The 24,859-nt window shown below is 39.2% G+C and overlaps 1 protein-coding gene across 1 annotated transcript in view; it reads right to left on the bottom strand.

Moving 5' to 3' along the window:
* Positions 1–24,859, bottom strand: part of COL28A1 (collagen type XXVIII alpha 1 chain) — a gene marked incomplete at its 5' end in the record, with an annotated part of 138,117 nt that overhangs the window by 19,647 nt on the left and 93,611 nt on the right. Inside the window, 3 exons of the mRNA XM_081079633.1 lie at positions 3,833–3,868; positions 3,958–4,038; positions 4,602–4,670. Coding sequence (XP_080935759.1) covers positions 3,833–3,868; positions 3,958–4,038; positions 4,602–4,670 — 186 coding nt within the window. The remainder of the gene's footprint in view (positions 1–3,832; positions 3,869–3,957; positions 4,039–4,601; positions 4,671–24,859) is intronic.

Here is a 24,859-nt window from a genome sequence, read left to right as displayed (position 1 = left end):
ATAATTTATGTATCAACGTTGCACTTTAATTCTTTTCAATGTGCTTTTATGGGAAAACCAGGTCTAACATGCTTTATGTAGTCATATGTGTATATGAATCTTTTTCTCGTATTCTTTACTTTTAAGTGCCTGAAATAGTTTCATTCTTTCCACTAAAATTGCTGAATGACTACTTAGGTTATGTGTTGCCAATGGTGAAGGCATCAAATTTATACCTCGCACAAGATTCATAGTCTAGTAAGAAAAAGACAAATGAAAAAATGCTTTTGTAAGTGCTGTGCTGTTGGATTGGAGCCAAGGAACCATGTTGGTCTACGTGGAATTCCAAGGGTTGGAGAGTGGGGTGGGGCTGTGCTTCAGGGATGTAGATGCTGCACAGGATGAGGTGGGGGAAGAGGGCGGAGCATTCTAGGCAGACAAAGCACACAAAGCACAAGGCATTACACACTGTACTTGAGTAAACTTATGACTCAAGGTATATGGCAGAAAGAATGACAGGAAATGTGGAAGACAGATGAACTCTTTGTGTCCTGTTGAAGAGTGTGGACTTTTCCTGGGTAGTGAGAAGACACGTGGCCTTAAACAAAGAAGAGATGTGATCACACTTTCTTTTAAGAAAGGTGATCATAGACCAGTAGACGGGTTTGAGGTTCCTAAATAACTCAGGCAAAGAAAATGACACCAGAAAGCAGTGGTGGTATCAATGGATGGGAAGGACTGGCCTACAGGGACATTTCAGAGTGAGAATGAAGGGGATAGGTGAGTAATTGGAAGAAAGGATGAAGAGGAAGAAGGAACCTAGGAGGAGCCAAACGATTACGGTGTGCTGTCTGAGACAGGGGAGAATGCAATAAGGGCAGGGGCGGAGTGAATGAAGATCACTGGTCTTGGCTTAGGCCCAGCCTAGTGTGATGCATGGATGGGACCTCCAGCTGCAGAAGCCCAGGAGGCAGAGGATGTAAGGTGTGGTGCTCAGGAGAGCAGTTCAAGCTGAAGGCAGATGTAAGAAATGCCAGTGCACAGTTGGCTGTTGAAACTGGGATGGCAGATGAGATTCCGTGTTTCTCTGAAAATAAGACCTAGCCAGAACATCAGCTCAAATGCATCTTTTGGAGCAATAATTAATATAAGACCCGGCCTTATTTTACTATAAGACCAGGTATAACATAATATAATTATAATATAATATAATATAATATAATATAATATAATATAATACCAGGTATAATATAACACAATATATAATACCAGGTCTTATATAATATAATACACTGTAATATAATTAATATCATATCATATATCATATAATACCGGTCTTATATTAATTTTTGCTCCAAAAGACACATTAGAGCTAATGGTCCGGCTAGGTCTTATTTTTGGGGAAACATGATTGTATGGAGCAGGGCTTCTCAACCCTTTTTTTCACCAGTGTGCCTCCCTCCCCCCATTTGTTACACATATTCTTTCCTATGTTTATAATATAAAAACAATATTTTAAAAATTCTCCATACAATTTTACTATGATGTTAAATTAGCCTTTTCAAACTCTACATCCCCCTGTCTTTAATGGCTGTCCCTCCTTGACAGTTTAGAGACAGGAAAAAGAAGACGGAGGGCAGACACTGGGGAATGCTAACGTTTAAGGGACAGGTGGAGAAACCATCTTTTTAAAAAGCAATTTGGTGTGAATTATTAAAATATTGAACTCCATCAATGGTATTTGCCTCGTAAAAGAGGAATTTGTTAGTCTGCAACGAATCAGCAACTGATAGCTGTTTGCGAATGTATTTGATGAGGATAGAATGGGGGTGGGAAGAGGAAAGAGCCTGCCATGAAGAGCATTCGTAGGGCAGCAGCCTCAGAGAAGCCAACTCTGGCTGTGAGGGCTCTGCTACTTGCTAGCAAGGGACTTTGCGCATATTGCTCAAACTTTCCGTCTGACTTTGCATGTCTTCACTGAAGTGCAGATAATCCTACCTACCTCATGGAGCTGTCATGTGGATTACTGTGGGGTCTTGAGTAAGACAGGCCTGTGGACACCGCCTGTCCCCTGCTCATAGCACCCCATCCCCACTAGTCCTGCACTGCACGGGGCCTTGGCCAGCATTCAGGGGTGAGCACAGTCCTCACTTCCAAGCTCTGTCCAAGGCCCCCGGAAACAGCTGCCCAGGCCACTTCCTGGGGGGGGGGGGCCCATACATACAGGCCAGTACACTCAGCTCTCTAAAAGCATTTAGGCCAGCAACTCTGGGATCCTGTGTATCCAGAGTGTGGCCCAGAGGAGGCATGTGCTCAGGATGGCCGTCCCCTAGTCACCCATGAGGACTCTTCACCTGGAGGAAGGGGTGCAGCTGGAGAAGGACTAGAGGTCTAGAGTGGGTTCCCCCAAGCGTGGGCCCCCAGGCACCCTGCATTTCAGATAACGGTGGTACTGACGTGAAGTCTTCTAACACAGGGCGTCACATACTGGAGTCTCATTGAATGCAAATTCTCTTTTCCTTAATTCTTGCCTTCCTGATAGTCCCTTTTTTTTACAATCTAGAAAGCCAACGATGACATCCCTATTTCTAAGCTCTCTGCCTCTTGGTTAAAAACCTTCAGCTTAAGACATAAAAGCCTATCTGCCCCAAACATCATCATACATCACTTTGTCTTCTCTGGACCCACGTATCTACTTCTATCATAGCATTTGTCAAACTATAGGTGAATATCCTTTGCTTGCCTTTCTCTCTGCAGAGCTGCAAGCTCCTTGAGTCCAGAGACACAGTCTCTTATTGGTTATTATTTGCACTCCCTGGTATCTATCTTCACAGCCTGACCCAGAGTATGCGCCCAATAAATGTTGGTGAAATGAATGAACACATGAATGGATAAAGAAAATCGGTTCCTTTCCTCATGTTGGAATATGAGGGAGGATATAAACCTATGGGGAATGTTCCTCTGGGCATTTTACATGCACTCTCCCCTGATACTTTTGGGGAGGAATTGTTATATATGTAGCTGCTTCATCCACCGTAGACATCGGGGCAGGGGTGTCTGACTTGTGGTGCAAATGAACAAAGAGGAAAAGACAGAAGGGCCACACACAAAAATAACATTAGGTTTTGTTTGAAACATGCCCAGCTCTCATCTCTCACCTCCATTACGTGGACTCACACCACCCTAACACCCGGATTTGCCCAGCACAGAACCTAGTATCAGCATCCCCAGACCATGACCCACAGAACAATCAGACGGGAAAAAAGAGAAAGTCTCTCTTTCTTCTGCTCTCAAAGAAATATAGTGCCCTCAAGTCAGAAAGGAAGAATTAGACTTTGCTATAGAAATTCTATAACTTTTGAGCCCTGTGGAACTTTAAAGAGTTGGCTTTTGTTTGCAATGGTGTAGGGAGGCGAATAGGGGAAAGTTTGTAGATATTTCATAAATCTTTGAATAAGGGAATCAGTACATAAACATAACCCCGATTTTGTGATTGCTGTTCTCCTCAGAGCAGTTCCTAAAAGAACTGGTTGAGGAAGAAAGAGCCCCCATTCTGAGATGTGAAGGCTCATGTAAAATAAAAAGTCATTTGGTCAATGTGGCTTTGTGTAACAGCTCCCCTCCTTGTTACCATTTCTACCAGGGATCAGAGGGGAGTAGTCATATGTCTCCACCATGAGGCTGCCGGATATTATTTCTCCCTCACATTCCGGTTCAATTACCTCATGCATTTCAGTGTACCCTGGGCTTGCAGCAGTGCTGTCATTTAAATAGCACACTTCTAAAGCGAAAACATGAATGTAATAATTTTGCAAGCACAAACCCTCAGTTAGCCTCTAAGGTTGATACTCACTGTAAGTCCTTGGTCTCCTTTTGATCCTTGTAACCCCTGCTTAGTGGAAGAAGAGTAACAGTCAATATCGATTGGAGCTAGTTAATGTGTAAAATTACAGGAAGACTTTAAAAATCACTTCTTGCCTGTATTCCTGGAGATCCGGGTTCTCCAATTTCCCCTTTATTGCCTTTCTTTCCCACATCGCCCCGTTCTCCATGCTCTCCCTTTATAATATAGTGAAAAGTAAATTTAGAATGTGAATTTTAAAGCCATATAAGAAAAACTCTAAAATGTGGTTTATTTTTAACTGGTATTTCTTGAAGACCTGTGGTTCTTGTTGATGCAAATATATGATAGGAAAAAACAAAAGCAAAACAAAACTGGGAGCATTTTATTTACATCCCCCCCACGTACCATAATCCAATTCTTGATGAACCAGAGATCTCAAAGTGAAGAGACTTTCAAGTTCTATTGGATCAGCTCACTGCCTTCATGAAATTCAAATATTACATAGTTTTATACCTGAGTTACCTGGTATCTTCAACATGTAATGTTGTAAGGATTTATTCCTTTATCAGCTGGTGTTTGAGAATGATGAAAATGAGAATTTATAAAGTAAGCACGTGGGGAGTTAGGAAAGGAAATACAAAAGGATTCCCTTTCCAATGGATGTTTTTTCCTCTGAGAGTTATAAGGAGTGACAAGTATATGAGAGCTCTTCCAAAGTTCAAATTAAGCTATTGAGATTCTAAACCCAAGCATTTCTTTAAGGTCCTGAAATACTTACCTTCTGGCCGGGGAAGCCACGGCCTGTTGTGCCCTTTGGCCCTGGAAAGCCTTGAGGTCCTTGCTCCCCCTACACACAGTATAAGAAAGGGATGTTCCTGTTAGTTTTCCAAGATAACTCAGAATATTCTTTGAATCAGATATGTACTTACAGTTTTAAAACTGCATTATAACATTATCTAAATTTGGGAAAAATATATATATATATATATATATGCACACACATATACAAAATAAATACATAAATATTATATATATAATTTTAAATTAAATTAAATTAAAAATTTTAAACTAAATTATATATATAATTACAAATTATATATATGTATATATGTATTATATATATATATAATACATTATATATTATATATTATATTATAATATATATAATATTAGATGGGCTCAATGCTTTTCTAGTAAAAGTTGAACCTCCGAGTGTGGAGTAGAAGTAAGGCAGTGGTTTATAGAATTTGCCTATTTTTGTGGTGCAAATTCTCCCACATGGCTGATTTCAAACTATGAAGGTAAATATCAATCAGGTCACAAATAACAAACAGCTGTTAATTAATAGTTGTGATATTAATAGTGATTTTTATAATCTTCTTTACATTTTTCTAAGTGTTTTGATATGTTAGAAGTATGTATTATCTTAATAATGGAAAGAAAGAGGATATAATAGCACCTCTCCCCAATTAATGCCAAAGAATTGTTTATATAATTCACCACACACTGTGAGTTCCATCCTTGATAATTTGTAGCAACGTGAATCTATTTATCTAAATCGAGTACCTCCTTAATTCAAAAAATGAAAATGGTTTCATTTCAGGACTTGCTTTTAACTGTCCCCACCATATTTTAATATTATCTCCTGACCCCCTACCCCTGCCCCCCAAACCACACAGGTTTCAAGTGTTTTCATGATGTTGAGCATGAAACAGGAATAATCACTCATGAGTACACAAAGTCATAGTACTGATGCCGCTTGGATCCCATACACAACCCCTACTTAACTCTAGATCATTGTTGGCAATGTGTCTGTGGCAAAGGTTGGAAGGACCATGGGCTCCTGGGATCTGATTTGCTTACCTTCAGCATCTTTCTCAAAGGTATCCTGACCATGCCCACTAGAATCATTGGTATGCTTAATAAGAAGACCAACTAAATGAGAATCAAAGATGGGGGTGGGAATAAAATACGCACTTTGCCACAGGCTCGCTAAGGTTTGAAAGCTACCACCCCAGAAAGTGGTGTGGGCTTTAGATGGTTACTCCTGGGAGGGACCACAGAGGGGTGCTTGGAGACCACTGTAACTTTGAGTATCGTACTCCTCAGCCCCTGTCCTAGCCTGTGAGCTTTCAAGCTTTTTCAAATTAACAGAACCCTTTCTTTTTAAAAGTGTTATCATGAAATATTTCAGACACAAAAAATTTATATGGAAAAAGACAAACATTCACCTATATCCCACCATTTAAAAAAAATGAAATACTACAGATACCACTGAAACCCCAGTATAGCCAATCCCATCCCCCAAAGGAGAGAGGAAACCTCTCTGAAGTTGATAGGCATCACTCATATCCATGTTTTCATGCTTTAGCTACACATGCATATATTCTAAAACAATGTACAATATTATTTTTCATATTTTAAATGTCAAATAAGTGCTATTTATGCATCCAATTTGTATTTCAAATCTCAGCATTGTCTATTTGAAATCTGTGAACATACGTGTCGTTCTAGTGTTTTCTCTGCTATACAGTATTCCATTAAATAACTAGATTACAATTTGTCTGTTATCCTGGTGATAGACACTTAGGTTGTTTCCAATATTTCCCTATTATAAATAATTTTTCAATGAATACTGTTTTACACATCTTTGCACACTTGCACACATCCCTAGGAGGAAATTCTTTCATTAAACATATACAGAAGAGTGCAAAATAAAATGAATACAAGTGGAGATTCTCTTGTTGAAGTGAATCTTGCACCCATCCGTAGCCCCCCCCACAGCAAGTTGGCTTGGCTGAAGTCTTAGGCCCTTTTCATCTCTGCCATGTTGTATTTCTAAATGAACGTCAAGGATAGGGTTACAGTTTTGCCTCCTCAATTCAATTCTACAGGACTTAAAACAGGTTCCTTACCAGGCTCAGATTGCAGAGAACTCATTCACTGAGTGTCTTGTTCACCCTGACAAGCCTTGCGCCAAGCGCAATGCCATAGCATAGAGGACCCACAGCGAGTGTTTAGGGGGTGTTGTGCACGGATGTCCCAGGCCTATCCCAGGAGACTCACCACTCAAGAAGGAGTGCCCCCTCTCATAGTTGGTTAGAGGAGACAAGCAGGGGTACTTGGTCTTCTTTATTCAGTTTAGAGTCAAGAGAGAAGAGTCTTTTCCCACCAGGAAAAGTCTTTTGGTGGTGTTAGCAGCCCCAGAAACCTGGATAGGAATTGGTGCCAGTTAAATAAGCCCAAAACAGTAAACCCACACTCAGATTCCAAGCTGGAGATCCAAGCAGGAGAAATGAGAGGAGAAAAATCTGTTGTTTCCAAAGATTGCACTGCTAACACAGGTGTAATGAAAAGGAATAGGCGAGATGTGTGGATAACAGACAAATCTCATGACACTTACTGAAAAACATACTTAACTCGGCGTAGATCTGCAGCCTCGTCTTGAGTTTGAGGGATAGAAGGGACTGCCTACATACGGACTAGGTGGCTAGTCCCCAAAGTGATGTGAAGGACAGTGGGAAGATAACCTGCCTGATGTCTCCTATTCTCTATTCTAATTAAAGAAATTAAAAAAAAAAAACACAAAAAGTATAAGAAAGGTATCCTTTTAAGAAAAATGTATCGATTAATGACACGTTGGCATAAACTAGACACTTGGTATAAACTAGATTTCTCAAGTTTTTGTTTTTGTTTTTTTGTGTGGAGGTGAATAAGGACATCTTCATTCAACTATGCACATTGTTCAAGGTAGTTCTGGGTTGTCAAGGAGATGAATGAGGCTACTGGTTGAGGTGTCAGGAGGGTTCCTAGCCAGGTGTAAGGGAGATGAAAGGTTCATGGTAGAATACTACAAAGAAATCTGGGGTTTCTTTTTCAGTCCCAAGCCCAAAGGACAGAGGAGCTGGGATGGTGGTGTGATGGTGAATTATCACTGGGGATTATACATTTAGACGAAGTGGGTCTAGAGAGGACTCAATATCTTCCTGACAATTATTCAGAATAATTACTTCTTTTCAGATTCCTATAGCAGCTAATACAAAAAATGTTCAATAGATGTTTTTGACTAAGTGCCTTTAAGAAATGACATAATTTCCTAACAAGGGTAAAAGCTACTGTAGATTTACTGCCACTGTATGCCCGAAGGCAACACCTCAGAGTAGCCAATTATTATGTTAAGATCACCTCCATGTGCAGGAATTTATTTTTCATTATAATATAGATATTTTATATATAATTGTTAACACTGTAGCTATTCCAGGCAGCTGGGTGTCCCTACAATAAAGGCTTTCTTTTTTTTTCTTTCAAACCACCAGTTTCCCTAGAAATACTTGAAGGCTTTCTATAACTTTCAGAGCAGACTCTCTGGCTAAAAGCCTTTAGCAAGTAAGTCCATGCCGTAGCTTGGCAGAGGTGAATGCTATCCAATCAGGTTGTTTTGCCCCCCCTTAAAAGTGTCAGAAAAATAATAGACAATGATTTCAGCATGGGTCAAAAGAACCTGCAGGAAAGAACCTGTCTATCTGAAGGTATAATTAAATCCAAATGTCAAACGCAGATTCTTAACCACTATATCCCATTCTTGGATCTGTTCTGTTAAAGATGTGATTGTTTTAGTTTTTCAGATGATTGCTTATTCTCTGGGAGAGAAATTTCTAAGAAAAATGCACAACTACTTGAATATTTTAATAGATTTTTTTTTTCCTTACTGATATGTCAGGAAACAACAGTTTTTCTTTCCAACTGTTTTCTCAGTAAAGTCAAAGTATAGATGATCAAAAAATATAAAATGGATGTCTCGCTTCTGCTTAAGATGTAGAAAACTAGTAAAGGCTGCTTTCATTCTTAAAACAACAACAAAATGCTAACTAATCTATGAAATCACAACTTTCTTCGAACGCATCACAGAGCTGTGGGTGCAGGGCAACCAGCTAACTCAAAATATAAGGAAACACAGGCTCCTCCAAGGAGAGATAGGACACTGGCAAGCACTTCCCTGCTGGAGACGCCAGATGTCATCCAAGCTGGTGAGAAGAATTCAGCTAACATTTTTAACAAATTGCTAAAAGCTAAATGTCACTAGTGTGAGGGGATAGAACCCCTGGGAGCTTCAGGCACAGGGGAAATTCATACCTACTCACAGGCTTTTCTCTGGGGACCTCACCAGAGCTCAAGAGAATGGAGATGGAGCAAGTCCCAAAGCTCCCGAGTAATACAGGTCTTGGAGGGTGCAACAGCAGTTCCCCAGGGAAAGGCACAGAGCCCTCTATGGGACAAAAACCTTTAGGTGCTGGGGGACGTGCAGCAAACAGTGTCACTTTTAGGACACAGATGACAACCCATGGCAGCTGGGAGAAGGAAAGAGAATAAAACCTGCAGGACCGTATCCTGGGCCCAGAACTTGAGAGACGCCCTCCAGCTTGGGGAAGGTCAGGAAAGCAGTCAGCCCAAACCACTAGAGGCCTCCTAGGTGTTTGCTGGATCTCGTAGAACTGTATATACTTAGAAAGGTGAATTTTTCTGTATGTAATCCTTTACTAAAAAAATGAAAATTTTTCTTTTAAAAATGAAAAAGAATGAATGGAACACTTGGCAAACTGAATAAGGTCTATAGGTTAAGCAGTAATATATCAGCAGTCATATGCCATATAATATTTCAGTCAAGGGCGGACCACATGGTGGGCCCATAAGATTATAGTGGAGCTGAATTTTCTGTAAGAAATGGAAGGATATGTGGTTCAGGAGGAATGTTTTCCTTCTCTGATGGGAGCAATACCTGTGGGGCTTGGCAACAGATTCTTTCTCACTCACAGCACCTTCCTTTTGAGGGCAAGGATTCCATCTCCATCAGTCAGGCACTCACCTGTTTCAGTACAGAGGAGCCTGTCCCTCCAGCACTACTTATTCAGAGGGCGCTACAGCCCTCCCAGGTCTAGCATGGCCTTCAGAGTACATTGCTGTAAGTCTTTCTTGAGAGCCTAAACTCTCATACCAGGACACAGACCCACAGGAGCGGTCTTTTAGCAAGTAAAAAGAGCCACTGTCGCTTTAGCAAAAGCTTTCTGTGGTCGTGTGGAGCCAGCCTGTCCCTGTACTTTGGAAATATTTTGGGGTTGTCATGATATAAAGCACAGATATGTTTTATTTCTTCCATCTATTCAATGCCAGAAAGAGTACTCTGTGCCTGATAGGGTCAATGGAACCAAAAACAAACTTCCAAAGTCAAAATATTACATCCTCGGTTCTACACCCTCTTTAAGTTAAACACTCTCCTTATTATGAACACCACAAATTTACTTACTCCACTGCTCTAACATCCCATAGCCAAAACCACATTGCCATGACAATCCCCTATGTCCCTTTATCTCATCTTGATTTCTTATACCTACTGATCCTTGGGACGCCTTTCACGCCCTCCTGACGGTCACTATTATGGTGATCTGTGTCTTACCCAGTTTCCCCTCGATATTTCCCATCAGTCCAGCCCACATCCCTGTTCAAGGAGCAGCATTGGCACCTTCAGTGTTCTATTTCTGACCGTCTCAGAAGGAGGCAGGGTGAGCTGGGACAGTGTTTATAAAATCTACAGTAGTGTACAGTCATGTCCTAGGTCTTTACACTCACTCACACTCACTCACTGACTCACTCAGAGCACTTACACTCACTCACTGATTCACTCAAAGCATGCAAGCTCCATGCCTGGTAAGGGCCCTATACAGGTGCACCATTTTTAATCTTTTCTACCATATTTTGACTGTACCTTTTCTATGTGTAAGATATGTTTAGCAACACAAATACTTACCGTTGCATTACAGTTGCCTGCAGCGCTCAGCAGTAACATGCTGTACAGGCTTGGAGCCCAGGAGCAATAGGCTAGACCATAACGCTTAGGTAAGTATTAGGCTTTACGATCTGTGTAAATGCGCTCTGTGGTGATTGTACAGTGCTGAAATCGCCTAAAGAGGCATTTCTCAGAACACAGCTCCATCGGTAAACAACACGTGCCTGTAATAATTTTCTGCTCTTTATAATTTTACTGTGTTATGTAAGAGAATGTGCTTGTTTGTATGAAAAATACTAAAGTATTTTTACTTTGGGGGCAAAGGGATATTGTAGCTGCAACTTATTCTCGGGTGTTTCAGAAAAATAATAATGGTGTGTATACACAGACACACACACAGAGTTTGATAAAGCAAATGTAATGTTAACATTTCGGAAATCTGGTTCAAGGATATATGGTAATTAATTCTTTGTACTATCTTTGCAACATTTTTGTAAGGCTGCAATTATTTCAAAATAAACGTTAAAATTAAAATAATATATAAAATGAATGAATGAATGAATGAATGAATGAATGCACTGAATGGTTGCCAAAAGATATAATCTGTCAGTGCTAGAGAAGCTAAAGCATATGAGCATACAGGTACTTTACCTACCTAAAGATTGAAAACCCATAGGCTAAAGGAACGCCAAGAGACCTAACGCAAAGCCACAGCTGTGTGTTTCTATCTTCCCAGAGATAACTTCTGCTCTTTGAATTCAGGAGGCCTACAAGGCTACAATTTATACTCCAGGATTTATACCCCAGGATTTATACTCATACCAACTTCAGCTCAACCTTTTAAACCAGCAGTAGCATTGTCCCACTTGGACATAGCCAGTTTATAAGCCTGATATTGGTTATCTCCCACCATGCTGTGACTTTATCTGTGCAGGGGTGACATAAATGCTAACAGGTGATATAAATGCACAGCAAGCAAGGGAGCCCTCAGCTACCCTTTCCCCTTCCTGTTCAAGTTAATGCCTCTGAAGTTTCCACTATTATTTCACAGGTAATAATACAGAAAATTATTTAGAACATAGATATACTTACTTCACATTTACAAAAGAATACTAGGAAGTCCACTATTGGGGGAATTATTATTATTTTTTAATTATTCTAGAATTGCAGTACTTGCCCATTGCCTCAGAATGAAATGTGGAAGGTAAGAGAAAAAACCCAACTATGACACCGAAAGGGGATTTTTGGCCCCACCCCAGGTTCACTTTATTGAAACACTTATATTTTATCTTTAAACCCTTTTTATCTTTACACCTGTTTTCCTTTTACTGTTGAGCTGCTTTCTTCCTTATCACTTTCCTTTTCTTGCTAAAAGAAAAAGGGCTAAAGTCAAAATTATAAAAGATATCCCCAGTATTTCCAGCTCAACCAGAAGCTTGGGCTTCTCCTCCATTAAGATTTGCTGTCCCATTTGAGAAATTGCAGAGGCCTGGTTACATACTGAAAACAAAGGGAACTTCTTGCTAACCTTCAGTGGTAGTTTAACGGGAACATTATAGGTTGAGAGCCCTTGCTATAGAAGCTATCAGAATAGGAAGCATTTTACTTTTGTACCAAATTTCTTTTGCAGGATGCAATCCTGCCACCACAGTAAAAGTCTAAACCCAATCCAATCATTTTATAGTGGCCCCCAAAACATCTTAGAATAAATTAAGTTACCCTTTTTTCCTCTGCCTCTCTCCTTGTTTGCCTTTCTTCCTTCCTGATGGTGATTCGAGTATTGCTAATTAGGAACCAGGAGAATTATACATTTTTCAAAGCAGAGAGTAAAAGCTTATTCAGGTGGCCTTCTGCCAACTTGGAGAAAGAAGCCAATATTGTAGGAAGATGTTGGTTTAGTGGATAAATGGTAGAGTTAGCAAGTCACAGTGACCTGCCTTGAATATTCATCAGGATTTGGCTGGAATGCAGGAAACACCCTGTACTGAAACGGAGTTTTTCTTATGCTTCATGGGCACAACTCGTATACTTTAGAAGGAAAATGGTATTTTCCAAATGGCCTATAGAGTATGTATAATTGTACACACAGAAGGCACTTATCCAGGGATTCCTGGAACAACTGAATGTTCTGGCATTTTGGCATTTATCTCCTCCTGAAGTTCTGATTGTAACAATCTGCCTGTTGTAACTAGCAACTACCACGTATTGTGTGCCTATAAGGGAAGGACTGAGCCAGCTAATCATAGAGCAAGATATATTCTTATTTAATCTCTATAACCTTGGGAGCAAGCATATAAATGACAAAACCAAAGCTTTTGCATTTCTTCCACGTCACCTTAGATTGTATCTGATTTCACAGCAATGCTTTGAACAGTAATGCTTTGAACAGTAATTCTGTCTCCAAAAGCTTCGCTGATTTTCATTTCTTGGTTCTATCTCAGCATAAAGTAGAACCCAGGGAATTTTCCTCATCTCGTCATAAAGTAGAACCCAGGGAATTTTCCTCATCTCTAACCTGAAAATCACTCAAGAGCTTCCAGTTTCTTCAAACCCTTTCCTTTGTGGAATTGAATTCTTCTAATTTGATGTCCCATTTTGATATGTTAACATTCTCTAATGGAGACTCAGTTAGCCTAACATGTGTTTGATAAAGCAGTTTAATCTGGGGATTGGGACATGGGCATCTTTGGGGGACATTGTTCAGCCTACCCCAGTAGCTTTTTATCTATTCATGCGAACAGTGACATAATTGTTAGATTTTCTGTCATTTACCTTAATATACTTCCCGTTTAGACAGTAGCATGGGTACGTGCACGTGCACATTACTTTAATTGACACTTTAGGGGTGCTGAGTTAACATTTGAAATGCCATGATTAGTGGTCCACACTTCAAAGACATGTGTTTCAACTATTACTATGTGAATTTGCTCCAGAGACATGATAGAAAATATATACCCTCAGGGAAATAAGGTGTATGGCTAAAAATGTTGTACACCCCTTGCAGGGGTGTAAGAGCCAGATGAGCTCCCCAGTCGAATACTTTTGGGAGAGCACCCTAATTCTACAACTTATTCAGAATAGCTGCTTCCTATGTAATGAAGAATTACTAAAAAGTTAACTGGTCCCATCATGAGAATATTGTTATATTTGCCTCAGAGTGACCATTTTATGTGAAGCGCTTATTCAAGCGCTTAAAAAGAGAGAATTGGGACTTGGACAAGGATTCAGTGTATGTTTTTGTGCATACTTGTTAATAAGTAGCTGAACGTAGGCTAGAATTCTGTCTGACACTTGCTTTAATTAAAACATGTCACCTAATAGCAAGGTTGCCTAGGAGGAGGCAGGTAACTCCCACCAAATTTACCCTTCAGAGGCTACTGAGAGTCATCGTTTGGAATCTGACAAATTTAAGTGTCCAAATTGGCCTAGCTCAGCTCACAACAGTCAAAGCCAAATGTGCTCAGTTTGGGCATATTTGCCCTCAGTCATTCGTCCTAAGCTTTAAGTCCTTTAAGTCCCCTCCATTTTTCTGTTTATATCTACTGGCAGATGATAAACTGATTGAACAAGTAGCATGCCTGTTTGCAAATAACCTCAGCAACAGTCACGCCACTTATCTGGACTTTTGGAATGCTCTTTGGACACGTGCTCACTGTTACGATTTTCTAAACAACTCACAGAATTTAGCCCCATTTTCAGATCATAAAATGGTTCTTAGTACAAATGCTCGAATTAAATACATTGACAGGTCATAGTACAAAGTGCATCATGGCTTCCAGGGGTTTTACCAGCTGGATTCAGTCACATAAATTGACTTGTGCCGCCACTCTGCCTAAATAGCCTTCTGTAAAACCTGCCAAATTTCACGAATACCTTGCATGGAACTGGAATATACTTGCACTGCAAATGACAAAAACAAAATGACAAGGTTGGCTTTATGGCAGTTGCCTCTGCAAGAGACAGGGAACTCTGGAATGCTCCTTTTGCTGCCCTCTGCACAGAGCAGTCTCCTGGTTTTCCTCCTGCGTGTTGAGTGGTTTGTTTGTTTCATTGTCAGTTTGTTTTTCAGAACTCTGACGTCTCTCTCTCGTCTCTCTCGGTGCTGTCTGTGCCCTCAAGGTAGATGTCTGTCTTGGTCCCTTACTTTTACTTTTATATTGTCCTTAGCAATCTTGTTCACATCTCTCGTATCCGTGGCACCCTATAGGTGTATGTCCAATCTTCTAATCCCCAGTCTTACACCGGTATTTAAGCTCCAGGCCTCACTGATATCTGCTTGCTAGACCTTTCACTTGCTAGCCATTTCAGAACCAAATCTGTCAAATACAGAAATTCTACTCAACCACATTTCTCTTCCTGGCTTTCCCTCTTTCTCTCACCACTCAGTCTTCCAGGTGTAGGATTTTTTTTTGTGTTCTGATCTTGTCTGTGCTCCCTGAATACCCTCATTGCATTCGTGGGCAAGTCTGAGCCACCAAACACATCCAAGGAGTCTCCCCTGACCCGCCCTCCCCCAGCCAAAAGCAATACCCCATACCAACCCACGCCTCTCTTGTAGCACGTGTCTCCTAACAGGTTTGGATGCTCACGGTCTTTCTCTCCTATGCATCTTAAACTCCCAAAGTAGAGGCACTTCATCTTATTTATCTTTCTATCTTCCGAGGTACCTATTTCAGGTTCCTGCATATTGTACTGAGCTAGAGAGAGTGGATATAGAGGTGGGCTATCTTATTTGGTAGAAGTTGCCTAGAGACCTTGCTCCCTAAACACTGTCTTATTTAGCCTCACAAACCCCCACAGGTACCTGGGTGCTTCTCTGGTGAATATGAGGCAAATTTCATGATACCTACTTAGGGATTGATGTGGAAAAGAAATAACAACATAGAGATGCAGGGAAAAGCGCCAGCTGAGATTTCATGATGTGGGTCAATGAAAGGTGGTGTTTATAAGAAGGTCCTCTGACCTGGAGTCTGGAGCTGAATCCAGGTCCACTTTAGTAGTAGCTACTGTGGCACTGGCCTCGGGTATAGCTGAACAAAGCAGTTAAGGGGTTTACCTCATGTTAGAAAACTGCTGTGATTCACTGAAGGCTACACAGGCCACTTCAGCCATCGTCAACGGTGTGAGGACAGTGGGAGCTGGTGACCTGTGTGGCCATTCCAGCTTAACACGATAGGAACTATTCCTGACAATTCAAATGCCACTTTCAGAGGCGCAGAACTTCCTAATCTATGGAAACTTTTCTCTTGATTTTCCCTGCAGAACTCTACTAGACTGTCGTCATAAGCTGTTCAAAGATAAAAGTTCGCCTTCACAGACCTCAGAACACCCAAATGTGGTTGGCATATCTGAGGCCAAGAAGCAGAATTCAATAATGTGAAAAGATCCACAAAGTTGCAGTCTCCTATAAAAACACACCTTTCAAGAAATCCAGTTATTAACAATGTTAACTCAGGTTTAATTGCATTATGCTGTGTCAAACAAGGAAACACCCGAGTTGAAGTTTAGCAGTAAAAGAGACAAATATATGTATAATGAAATTATATTCACAAATTTTTATAAGCCTAGACTCATGCTCAAAGTGAAGTAGAGAACCACATCAAAAGATTAGCAACAGCAGAAAAATTCACAGGTAGGCAGATTTCAGTTCAGTGTAAAGAAGGAAAGTAAAGCCTACCAATTATAGTAATGGGATAAGCCTTTCAAAACACAATGAAATGGAAATACTAAGACAAGTATGGGAAAATATAAGAATGTTCTCTGCAGCATGATCTAATGAAGAGAAATATATAAATTATGTTACATCCATGTAATGGATTAGTACGTAGCTGTTAAAAAATACAGTAAATCTTTATGTATTGATTTGGAAGGCCATTCGTGGACTATTAACTGGGGAGGGGTTGAGGTTGGGGAAATTATGTACAGAATGATTTTAAAGGCTGTTTTGCTATATTTGTGTATGGTTACACATGTAGTTGAAAATATGGAAGCTACACACCAAACTGCAGTGACAACCTCTATAGTGTAGGACTGAAGGAGAAAGAGGAGATTTTCACAACTTTGCATGATTATAAAGTATCTGGATTTGATGCAAGTATACATTATTTTCATTTTAAAAAGTAACAAGGCTTCTTTAATTTGTAATAAGTCATTGGAAAACAAACAAGAAAGGGAAAAAACTTCCATTCCCTGTCCAAGCAGAGCCTGGATGGCCAGATGCCCATTAGAACGTCATAGAACAGATCCTTATGTTGAATGGGAGGGGGATTAGTAGAAGCCCCTTCTAATTCAAAAGCCCAAAGACAGCCTCTAACCACAACTTTTTCTTTGGCATCATGAATATTCCCTTGTTCACTAGGTCCTTCCCATCAGCATACAAGATACCATGTTAAATAAAAACGTCCTTAATCTCATATGTATTACTCCTTTACTCCATTTCTGTGTTCCCCTTTTCAAACATGTTGCCTATATGCTCTGTCTTCACTTTTTGTCTCATCATTATCTCTTTTTAAAACTTTTCATTTTAAAATAATTTCAAACACAGAAAATTACAATAATAATACAAATATTTCCCATATTTGTTTCACCCAAATTCATCAATTGTTGAGACTTTTCCATATGCTTTTCTCCCTCTCTCTCTCTCTCTCTCTCTCTCTCTCTCTCTCTCTCTCTGCATGTGTGTCTGTATACATGAATGTGTGTGCGTGTGTGTGTGTACACACTGCTCTTGTCAAGGTCACCAAGGACTTCCATGTTGTCAAATCCAATGATCTATTTTCAGTTCTCACCCAATGAGCAATGAAAGAGCTGACCACGCCCTCCTCATTGAAATGCTTCCTCTCTTGCTTCTAAGAACAACTTCCTCTTGGTTTTCTACCCCACTAGTGACTACTTCTCAGTCTCCATTGCTATGTCCTCTTCATCATATAATGTGCAGGAGGGCCCATAGGGCAGTCCTTGGATCTCTCATCTTCTCTACACTCACTCCCCACCTGTTCTCTTCCACGCTCAAGACTTTAAATACTATCTCTATATTATTAAATCAAATTTATATTTCTTGTATTGATCTCCCCTCCAAAGTCTAGATTTCTATCCCCAAATACCTACTTAATAGCTTCACTGGAGGTTTAGCTTTACATGTCCATATCTGAAGTTCAGATTATGTGAACTGATTTCTTACACCTACCCATTCCCATTTTCCTATCTCTCTTCCACCTCAGAAAATGGTATCCTTCCAGTTGTTCAGGCCAAAAGTCTTAGCCATCCTTACCTCCTTTATTTTACACCTCACATCCAATCCAGAATCCAACCACCATTACCACCCTGTGCTAAACCACCACCATCTCTCACCTGTACTTTGGCAATATCTTTCTATCGCAACTTTTTGTCTTTGTATCCTCATAGTCTATTTGCTACATGCTGCCAGAACCATCCTTTTAAACATGATTTATGTCGGGTTACCTCTCTGTGCAAAGCCCTTTAATGGCTTCTCATCTCACCTCATGATTCACTGCATTCCAGTCATCCTGTCATTGATGTTCCTCCAGTATGCCAGCCCAAGGGTTCAGAGCCCAAATCCCTAATTAACCACTCCCCCCAATTCCTCCTACTCACTGCCTAAGCTTCTACTCAACTTTTTAACATAAAATTATGTTACATCCATGTAATGGATTACTATATAGCTGTTAAAAATATAGTAAATCTTTATTCATTGGGAAGACCATTCATGCTCTATTAACTGGGTAAGGGGGGAAGTTGGGGAAATTATGTATAGAATAATTTTACAGGCTGTTGTACTAAACAGGTGTATGTTTACATATGTATTATAGTTGAACGTGTGGAAGATACACATCAAGGATGGAATGTCAAGGGCTAGGAATGCAGAGTGAAGGAGGACAAAGAACACGGCGAATAAGGGATTGTCTTTGACAGAATAAGCAAGAGCAGGTGGTGAAGGGATTCTCTCAATGGGAGAAGTGTTGCCCTGCGTCTTTCGCTCCTTAATTCATACTTTAGAGTCTACCATCAATATAGCTGGTTACTCTAGGAAACTATTTGTTTTCCACGTGGGCTGATGTTATTAGAATTTAGTTCCACTCCATGGTTTCATCAGCGAAGTAACCAAGGTTAAACTTAAGGACATTTTTTGCTTCTTCTTATCAAGGCTCGTTGCAGTAACATTAATATCTTATGCAATGAGAACTGGTACATTATAAATACACATATTCTGTGGCTCAGAAGAAATGGGCTCATTTTGGTGTCTGATATATGGATTTAGTCTTATTACTTCCCAGTGCCATCACATATACCACCCTTTTTCTAATACTTTCAACACAAACACATTGCACCACACAGATGGCATATGAGAGAGTGTATGGAGCAGATATCTCAGATTGAAAGAAAATTGCTTTATAAAGATGCTTATCGACTCAGACTATGTAGACTTGTAGTTTTTACTGTTAGTGAAATAAATATCAAGTCAAAATATTTTTAAAAGCCATCTTATTCTTTACAAGGTAAAGAGCTAATAGAGTCAATCAATCCATAGGTTCCTATTTTCTTCTCCACCGTATGTTGTGATTTTTTTTTTCTAAATGGATATAAGGGAATGCAGATAAAAACGCTATAGAATCCAATCTCCAGGTATAGGTCCTTTAGCCATTACAGTCACTTCTATCCCCAGTGCCTAGCACATGGTAGTTGTTAATATTTGTTAAATGAATGCTCTGGAAGATCAGCAAGATAATAAATATTGAGAATGATACAGACAGGAGTCATTCATTTTTTTATTAGCTACCTAATGTGGGCCAGGTATATGTTAGGTCCATAGGATACAAAAAATAAAAAACAAAACCATAAAAAATAAACACAGACTATCTGCTAATCTCACATAGTTCACATATCTGCTGTTTAGATAGGAAAACAAGTACAATATAAAGTGAGAAGTTCTATGATGGGGATTATTAGGCAGTGTGTCATGGAAACACAAAGGAATGCAGGTTTAATACAGGGAAGGCTTCTGGAGAAAGTACTACTTCATATGAGCCCTGACATATGAGAGTAAGAGTGAGCCTGTTGAAGTGGGGGGTGAAAGGGATTTCTCCAAGAAGAGGGAACAGTACATGCTAAAACACTGGGGTCAGGGAACATGGCTTTCACCAGAAATTGAAAGGCCTTCAGGATGACTAAATCTTTGAGAGCTGAGAGGTTGAAGAAGATTTGAATTGGGTGCCCAGATCATATGGAGTCATGCTAATTTTTGAAGCTGATCTCTCTGGGTACATGTTAAAGACTCTTTAGATGTATTTTCTTGATATAAAAATATATAAAGGTTTTTTAAATTATAAAATAGATTTTGGGAAATTTATTCACATTTACATCATACTCTGGATGAGGGTTTAGTTTATTAAGAAGTATGCTCCAGAAAGTTTTCTAATGGCCAATAGAAGGCAGACACCTCTTTTACTGGACTTTGGCAGGGAAGTCAGGTAACAACAAGTGGTACTTCTGTCATATATATATATATGTTCTGAACCACATAATTTCACCTATAATGTCTCCATATATAATGATCATAGATTGAGGAGAAATAGGGAGGAAAGGGAGAAAGCAAAAAAAAAGAGGAAAATTCTACCTTTGTTCTCTCTAAATGCATGATGGAAACTGTATCTAGGGTTAAGATTTTTTACTTTTGTGCCACAGTCCAGATATAAAGATAAAGAACCGTTCAGTATGGTTCAAGAGCTTAAGATTCAGTTGGCAGATTTGCAATCAGATTTATATATCTGGCATCAATTTTGTCAGAATGTTTTCTACTTGATGTTTCTGCTTTCGGACACAGGCCATTAGATAGAAATCCTTTCTAGGCAGTTAAATTGATGTGAACTAGATTATAGAACTTAGATTTTTAAATGCCATTTGTAATTTCCTGGATTCCTGAATCGCCTCCTTAATTCAACCCTGGTTCTGCTACAGTCTATCTTCAGTCCAGCAGTGACAGTGATTCTTTTAAAAAGTAAGTCAGACCATACCATGCTATTGGTCAAAACCCAGAAAAGAGTTCCCCACTTCACTCTGAAGAGAAGCCAGTCGTGATGAGGGCCTATATGGCCATATGGGAGCTCGTTCTTATCCGACCTCACTGGTGTTACCTCCCTGACCTCTTCTGCAGCCACACAGGTCTTTTTGCTCTTCTTTGAAAGTACCAGGAACCTTCCACCATTACACGGCCTTTGCACAAGCTTCTCTCTCTACCTGGCTGCTGCTCTTCCCTCAGAAACCCACAAGGTTCCCTCCCTTACCTCCTTCAGGTCGCTGCTCAAATGTCATTGTCTCATGAAGCCATTCCACTTAAAACTTCATCAGAACCCTCCCTCCCTGTTGTCACACAGCAGCCTACTGTTCTACTGTTTGTCCCTTCATGCCCACCCCTAAAGAAAAAAGAGTCTGTGAGACTGATCCTTTCAGGAACTTTGTTTCACCTTTGTGCTTACCTTTGTGCTTACACCTTATGTCTCCCTGTTTGGCCCCAGAGGATGGCTGGGTAGTCAATGATGGGTAAGATTCCTCAAGGGAGGAACAACCTAAGACAGGCACAGTCGCATAGGGGCCATCAGGAAAACTCACGGGGTTGACAGAGGTGGGCATAGATCCCCACCTTTCCCCATCTAAGGAGAGCTTCTGCCTCTGTGGCTATATCCCTTCCCACAACCTGCTTGGGAAGTGATTCAATGATGTGATAACATCAGTTCTCCATCTATTCTTATCAGTAAGTTTCAGCATAAATGTTTTGTCCCTTGGGGAGGTGCATACAACAATTACTAATACATCATGGTACTTTCGGTACCGGCCTTGCTTGCAGGCAAGGGTCATTGGTTTGAATCAGTTTTCTGGTATGATGTATGAGACTCACAGACCGTGGAAAAAGAATGCTACTTCCTTGTGTGTACATCAATAAAAGCCACACAGTGGCCCGATTTGGGGCTCTCAGTCCTTTGAGGCTGTGAGACCCGTGGCCCCTAGTGCATAAATCTTTTGACTTCAGTTTCTTTCTTAACTCTTTGCCACCCTTTATTGTTCTCTCACTGCCCATGTCATGCTGGACACGACACCTCCTCCTTATCTTACTTTCCTTTTTTGTGCCATAGCAGTTTTCATCTGCAAACATACACTATAACTTATTATATTTATTGCCAACAGGATGCAATTTCCATAGAGGCAGGAACCTTTGTCTCTTGCTCACGATACACCCCATGCACCTAGAACACAGCCTGGCATTATTTACATATGCTCAATAAATACTTATGGAATGAACTGCCAAAATAAAATTTTATACAGCTAACCAGGATGGAATATTGGTGTCAGTACCCTTAATTTTGAGCAGAAAGAAGATCTGATTAAAAACAAAATTGTACATACACTTATTTTTCTTATAGGCAGAACAAAAACAGATTCTATTTTGAAGGGCACATTAGCATTACTCATCTCAGTCCTGGCGAAGAGTCTGTGTGCACTATTTTTTAAGTATATACATAGCAAGAAAATACAGCAAATGTTTACTTTATGAAATCACCACAGTAAGGTAATTAAAAAAGGAAGGACAGATTGAGGTCTGGGGAAGATTTATTTCTTTCTAAAACTAGCATAATAATCACAATGGGAACTGTTGACTCATCAGATATTATTTTAAAACCAACAGAAGCCAGTTGGAGAACTTTCAGAAGACTAGTATTCTAATGGATTAAAAATGTATTTTCTCCTTTGAAATTTAAAAGACACTATTTAAAGGCATAACTGCATATGCCAAAAAAACTTATAAAAGCTCACCGTCTTTATACCAATGAGTAGGAATTGATAATGAATGTGTTAGTACTACTCTTTAAATATCATCTCTACCAATATGAACTTACAGAAAAATCTGTCCATTTCCAAGGTTTAAACTTCCCGGTAAACACTACAAAGTTGTGAAAATCTAATAACTGGACAGCACTTGGTCTCATTTATTTCTAATTTAGTTATTAACTTAAAGGGACCATGGAACAAGTAACAACATTGCATAATGATTGCCTGGTCTGGTGACAAGCAATGGTAGGTTACGTTTCCTTCCCCTTAGTTCTTTGATCTATTAATATAGGTCTTTAAAAGTAAGACCCAGATTATACAAATCAAGGATTTATCGTTTTCATATTCTGATTATCTACTGAACATATAAAAGAACCATGAGACACAATACCCTTTGGCTTATTGGTATCAAACAAGTATATTTCCTTTTGTAGGATTCACTGTGATGCTGTGGTATTGTGGCGATAGATAATTTGATCACAAAGATATACTTTCAAGAAAGCCAAATGCAGCACTTCCAGGTATACTTCTACCTGTTAGGTCAACCAAGTGTACCAACGTGTAAGGGTAAGGTCCTTCCACTATTAAACATTAGGATTTGGGGGGGAGTATGTATATATTTAATGTATATATATAAAGTATATATATAAAATTTCATGTTTAGAGTTCTCTTAAGGATGGAATTCAATTAATTCTTTATTAAATTAAATCATATACAAACAACTTTACCATCATCCACCATATAGCCTCCAGACATTCATTTAATTACTCATTACTTTGTTCATTCATTAAACAAATATTTATTAAGTGCCAGCTATATATCAAACACTCTCCTAGATGCTAGGAAATTAGAAAGAGCTTCTTTTGACCAGAAGAAGATAGATAATAAACAAGTAACCAAAGCAATATTCTCATATGATGATAGTTCTATGAAAGTAATGAAACAAGACAATCTCATAGAATCATTAAGGATGGGGTAGAGATGGAATGGTGTGGTTAGGTGTGGTCTCTCTAAGGAGATAACATCTGAGCTAAGATTTATATGAAGATAAGGAGCCAGCCATGTCAAATGCTAAAGTAGGAGAAGCAATAGTGCAAAGGTCCTACAGAAGGAAATGAACTTTCTTTTTGAAAAACAGAAAGAAAACCAGTATGCCTTGATTGTACTGAAATAAAGATGCAAGATAAAGTCAGAGAGGGGGGCAGCATTCAGATCATATACAGCCTTGTAGAGGTTTTTCTTTTTTCTTTTCTTTCCTTTCCATTCCTTTCTTTCCCTTTCCTTTCCTTTCCTTTCTCTTTCTTTCCTTTTCTCTCCTTTTCTTTTTTTCCCTTTCTTTCTTTAACTTTTAAAATATTATAGGAAGACTTTAGAGGCTTTTGAAACATGGAAGCATATGGTCTGAAATTTTTCTCTAAAAGAATACTTTATATAGTGACTATATCAATTTTGAAAACTCAGAACATCTAGAAATAAAAATATATATAACTGAAGTTAAAAATTCAATTGACTGGTTAAGCAACAAATTCAACACAGCTAAAGAAAGATTTAGCAAACTGGGAAACAGACTAGAAAAATATCTGCCATAATGTAGCTCAGAAAGACAATATTGAAAATATGAATAGGAGGAAAGAATAAAAAGGTTTAACTAATTACAGTGCCAGAAAGACAGAGAGGGTATGGGGTGGGGAAGACTGGATCAAGTTACTTCAGCTTACTTACTGAAAAGGTAAGGCACAGAATTGCACAGGAATGATTTAAAAACCAAACCAACCAAACAAACAAACAAACAAACAAAAAACTAGTCCACAGATTCAGGAATTCCAACAATCTTAAGCAGGATAAATAAAATGAAATCTACATCTAAATACATCATAGTGAAACTGCATAACACTAAATAAAAAGAGAGTCTTAAAAGCCACAGAGAAAAGAACAAATCATCACCAACGGAAAAGTTAGACTGACAGGTAACTTCTCCAAAGCAATAATGGAGGCCAAATGACAGGAAAATCTTCCATGCACGGAGAAGAAAAACTGTGTACCTAGAATTCTATACTCAAAAAAATATATCTTTTAAGAAGGCATTAAGGAAGCATAAATACAGCTTCAGGCAAACAAAAATGGAGAGAGGTTACGTTAGTAAATCTGTACCAAAGGAAATTCTGAAGAATCCAACTTAGGCAAAAGGAGAGTTAAGTAGTTACAGTCTGAGATGAAAGACAGATTAGAGAGGAAGAGAGTGGTAAATAAGAGTGTGGATAAGTCTAAATAGACAGTGAATGTATAAAAAAAAAAGTCTTGAGAGATTGAAATTTAATTAAAATATAAAACAACATGAAATATAAAACAACAATATGAAATTTAATTAAAATATAATAACATTAGGGTGGGGGTAAATCGAATTAAACTGAGT

This window comes from Rhinolophus hipposideros, assembly GCF_964194185.1.
Source record: "Rhinolophus hipposideros genome assembly, chromosome: 18".
Lineage (NCBI taxonomy): Eukaryota > Metazoa > Chordata > Mammalia > Chiroptera > Rhinolophidae > Rhinolophus > Rhinolophus hipposideros.
Note: the sequence above shows the minus strand (reverse complement) of the source record. Positions and strands in the feature narration are given on the sequence as shown.